Source organism: the organism of the source record quoted next, unplaced genomic scaffold, assembly GCF_019419815.1.
Source record: "Pyrus x bretschneideri cultivar Hongxiangsu unplaced genomic scaffold, Pyrus_bretschneideri_v1 Contig34, whole genome shotgun sequence".
NCBI lineage: Eukaryota > Viridiplantae > Streptophyta > Magnoliopsida > Rosales > Rosaceae > Pyrus > Pyrus x bretschneideri.
This window is the reverse complement of record NW_025999657.1, coordinates 566,959-571,354: the sequence shown is the minus strand read 5'-3', so window position 1 is coordinate 571,354 and position 4,396 is coordinate 566,959. Positions and strand designations below refer to the sequence as shown.

Below are 4,396 nucleotides of genomic sequence, written 5' to 3'. Positions count from 1 at the left end.
ATGAAATATCGTACCGGAAAAGCCGGTAAACAATACAAATGAACGAACACCACCAGTCACCTCTGTCCGCCTCAGCAGCCTTCACACGAAAGCAACTTGTACGAAATGTGTGTATCGCTACGACATATAATGTATTGTAGCAATAATACAAAGACACATAATAAAACGTCTTGTACTAATAATATAATATAAGGAAAACTAATAAAAATGATTTGAAAATTTTGAGTTTTAAAAATAAAGGTAAAATAAAGAGTAAAGTAAATAGTACCATGATTGACTTTTTAATGTAAAAATATGATTTTCCGTTAAAGTAAACAGTATCGGAATCCTTTCGTTAAAATTCTCTATAATATAAACATATAATACAAGTCGTTTTCTTTAGGACACTTGGTTAACAATGCAAATGAACACCACCACCTGTCGCCGCCCGTCCTGCTCATCATCTTTCTCACGAAAGCAACTTGTGTGAAATGAGTGTATAGCTACGATAAATGGTGTCTTCAACTTTGTTTTGTGCTCAGCTTTCCTAGCTTGTTTTAAGCTCTTTTGGGTTCGTGCAGAGCTATTGAAAATTCATAAGTTTCTTTTTGGACCTTGGTCATAATTGAACAACAAAAAAGTTAGGCAATCGAAAATTATGATTTAATATGTGGTTAGTATTAATTACCAAATAAAATCTGGTTAATAATGTCTGTAAGCTCATTATGTGATGATACGCCTTCGAATGCCACACGCAAACACCAATCTTACATCGAGACATTCTTTAGTGTGTCACGAATACAATTTGATATTTTAATTATAGGTCCATCAAGTATAATAATATAATTAATTAGAAACTTAAAAAAAATTCAATTTTATTATAATACTTGATGTATCGAACTATGTTACTCATAACACTAAAAATTTATCGCTCACAACAATCCACTGAGCCCAACAGTACTATTACAAGAGACTTTTCTATGTGCTCAAACAAAATCCATATACCATGTATTATAAATGTCAGTGACGTACATTAAAATATATCTAATTATTTTCAGGCATGTCATGTACTTCAAATAGATAAAAAAAATCATTCTACTATTACTAATAAAGTAATCACACATATCCGTGCCATCTTCAATCACCTCAAATAACTAGGTAACTGAGTAAAAGGCATTATTTTATGGGTCGCATAAGCAACATCTTGGCCCTTAGCATAGGCAATTGAGTCTTGCTAATGTTATGAACTCGCCAAGTATGCAATGTTGCCTACTTCAGTAAAAGGTTATACAACTCACTGAAGGGTACATTTACGCCCCTCCCTCCTCCAACCCACAATGACTAATGATTTAGAGTTTGTAGTTCAAGATGGGGCATTTTATAAATTTACCCTTTTAAAACCGAACGATCAGACATTTCAAGAGAGATATCTGAACAATTAGTATACCATTTAATGATATTCTTATTCACTTGTAAGTACGAGATTTTTTCGTTCGATTATCACCAACGGTAAATTTAAACCATATTATTGCTAGTTCGTGAGATACTAAGGGGATCTAATCCCAATAATTCACACGAACTATAAACCATTTGAGTCGTTGTCACGTGTCCCACCAAGATTGCCATAAGTGGACCAGATCAAAGCCCAGCATCACAGAGCACGCTCAAATCAACGGCCAGGATTCTCCACACCGGTGGGACCCCAGAAGAAACGTAACACATTTTGCTAAAGGAACCGCCTTTCCGAATTTCTGACCCAATAAAAATATATTAAAACGGAGGGCGGCTGCGACCTCTTTATGATTCCGAGGATCAAGACCTCCTTTGCCGCCCTTTCCCTCACCAAATAATATCCCAACACGTGTGCCGCAGTGACAGAAAAGCCGCGTCACGAACGCACCCCACACGAGACGGCCGGCGTGGGCCCCGCATAAGTTATCTTTTTTATTTTTTATTTGATCGCCTGGTCAAAAACTTGTAAAGGCAGACTTAATGGCTCAGAATAAAAATACAAAATATAAAAATCTATTATTTCACTTTCCACATATATGCATATTCCACTACCCACTCCCAAAGGAGTAGATTGACTTTTCCCCAACCAAAACGCTCTATTTACATCTTCACCCCCAAAACTTACGTATATTTCATATTTCCAGAACCATCCTACATTTATCCAGGGTGGGGAGACCGGTAAAACTGCGAAACAGTAAAAAGACGTTATTTTTCTTCTTGTTCTGACTCCTCCACCGTCCACAGTTTTTTCTCGGTCGTCCACTTTTGTTACTGTCTTATTCTCTAACTTTTCCAACACTTGCACTTGTTCCTATACGGCTTCTATGTACAATACCAGAAAGCTAAGTGGGCGTTTTTCTAATTTTCTCCAAAACATGGCCTTTTTTGAGAAAAAAAGCTCAAGCGATTGGAGGGGCATTTGTGATAGACTTACTGTACAAGTGAGGCATTTATGTAATATACTAAAAGTGCAAGGGCTTGACTTAATATTCGATGATTAGTCCTCCCATTGGGGCTCTGTGGGGAATGCCCTTCCGTCTCTTGGCCGTTCTGTAATTAGTGGAACTTGGGGGCGGCGTTGACGGTGTGAAGCTCTGGACTTTGTTGTGGCTGCTGCTCTTGAACCTTGCAATTCCGTGGCTGCTGCTGCTGTATGACTCATCTGAATCGGAACCCCCCATTGCCTTCGAGTACTTCTTCTTCTGGGGATGACCGGATGATGTCCCCACAATCTGCTTTGCAAATGCAATGGATTGAGATTAATTAGTATGGTATTTACCCCAAAGTTTTGAATTATTGGATTCGATCAATGATTTTTTTTTTTTAATGGGGGGTTGACCGGAACCAATGACCAACATTTACACAAATGCTTACTTTTTGGTTGGGGGGGTGTTTGGTTGGTGAGAAAATGGAAGGGAAAGTAAAATAAAACGGAATGGAATTCAAAGTGTGACATTCACATTAAAACTCAAAGATTTACGGCATTCAAGGCAGTGAAAAGTCAACCTCATATGAATGCATGACATTTAGTCTGAGCTCATTGGTTTGATTTTTCGTTGGAACTTGGAGACAAAACAAAAGTTTGAAATTTTCTTCCATTTTCTCAGCAACCAACCAAACAATGGAAAATGGAAAGGGAAAGGAGAACAATGTAATTACCTTGCAACCAAGAGAGCAGAATCTGAAGGAATCGAGGAGGCTGCGTTCACAGACTTCACAGGTATTTGTGACTCCTTTGCCAGGCCTAGGCTGTGGCCTCTCGTTCAGAAACACAACTCGGGCACTGTTGATAATGTAGGTTTGGACTCCACTGATGTCCAGATGCTTCTGAATCTCATTCACCCTTATCACATCATGGTAAGACGACCTCCTTATCTGGACAAATTTATCACAAAAAAAATCCATCAATTTTGTCACAAAAATTCAAAATTTAACAATAAACTAGACACAGATTGGGGAACTGGGGTTTCCCGAATAATTGAGACACACAAATATCTGTGGCAATTTTGATGGGGAAAAAGCACAAATAGCTGTGGCAAATTTGGGTACCTGAATAGCACGGTGGTCCTTGTGGTAAGAGAGGCAGAGAGAGCAGAGAGGGCCGTTCATGCAATCCAAGCAGTACATGTTGCATTCAGACTTGTGAGAGTCAGCGTGGAGCTTGCATTGAACAAAGAAGTTCTCTCTTAGCAGAGGTTTCAGCCATGGCGGCCACCTATTGTCGTCCTCGTCAGGACCTCCAGCACCCTGTAAAGAAACTCAATCAGAACCGAAAACCCACAAGGAATATCACGAGAATCTGTGACAAAAAACAATCTGAACCGAAAATTTGAACCCAGAAAAACAGAGCATTGAACCCAAAATCTGAATGCAGAGAGAGAGAGAGTGAGACCAAAAAGCAGAAATCAGAGAAAGGAGAAGTAAAAGTGTGGGGTTTTACCATGATTCTCCTGCTCTTGGGCTTGATTTCTCTGACCGTGGTGTCTTGATTCTCGATCGCCAGCTTGAATGAACAGAAATGAACACTGGTTTGCTCAATGCTGAGATGAGATAACACAGAGAAAGGAGAGAAAGTAGAGAGAGAAAATATGTTCTTGTGAGTGAAAAGGCAAGGCTTTTAGACAGAGAAAGAGAGGCGTTTTTAGGTTTATAGAAGCAAGAGTGGAGGCGGTGAGGGAGGGAATGGGTTCTTGTATAGAGTGGTGGATGGCGTTAGAGAGAGAGAGAGAGAGAGAGAGATGGGTCGTTCTTATCCTCACGAAGTCTACACCGAAGCTGAGTCCGAACCCGAATCCGAACCTAAGAGAGATGCGTTGGGTGCAAGGAACCGCCCTCCTTCTTTCCTTTTAATTTCCCTTTCATTTTCATATATTATTCTTTTTCTTTTCTTTTCTTTTCCATTTTC

The 4,396-nt window shown here is 39.3% G+C and overlaps 1 protein-coding gene across 1 annotated transcript; it reads right to left on the bottom strand.

Annotated features, from left to right (window-relative positions):
* Positions 1-1,982: 1,982 nt before the first annotated feature.
* LOC103960461 (protein RGF1 INDUCIBLE TRANSCRIPTION FACTOR 1) lies at positions 1,983-4,183 on the bottom strand. Its single transcript, XM_009372944.3, has 4 exons — positions 3,932-4,183; positions 3,541-3,738; positions 3,151-3,366; positions 1,983-2,723 (listed from the first exon to the last, which is right to left on the bottom strand). Exons 1-4 carry the CDS (start codon positions 3,932-3,934, stop codon positions 2,475-2,477), a joined length of 666 nt encoding a protein of 221 aa, XP_009371219.1. The 5' UTR covers positions 3,935-4,183; the 3' UTR covers positions 1,983-2,474.
* Positions 4,184-4,396: the final 213 nt, after the last annotated feature.

Bases quoted from the DNA above. Each gene is read 5' to 3' on its own strand.
- LOC103960461 (XM_009372944.3), bottom strand. The intron at 3,367-3,540 runs GTACCCAAATTT...AAATTTGTCCAG, and splicing joins AGGACCACCGTGCTATTCAG to ATAAGGAGGTCGTCTTACCA. The intron at 2,724-3,150 runs GTAATTACATTG...TTTGCAAAGCAG, and splicing joins TCTGCTCTCTTGGTTGCAAG to ATTGTGGGGACATCATCCGG.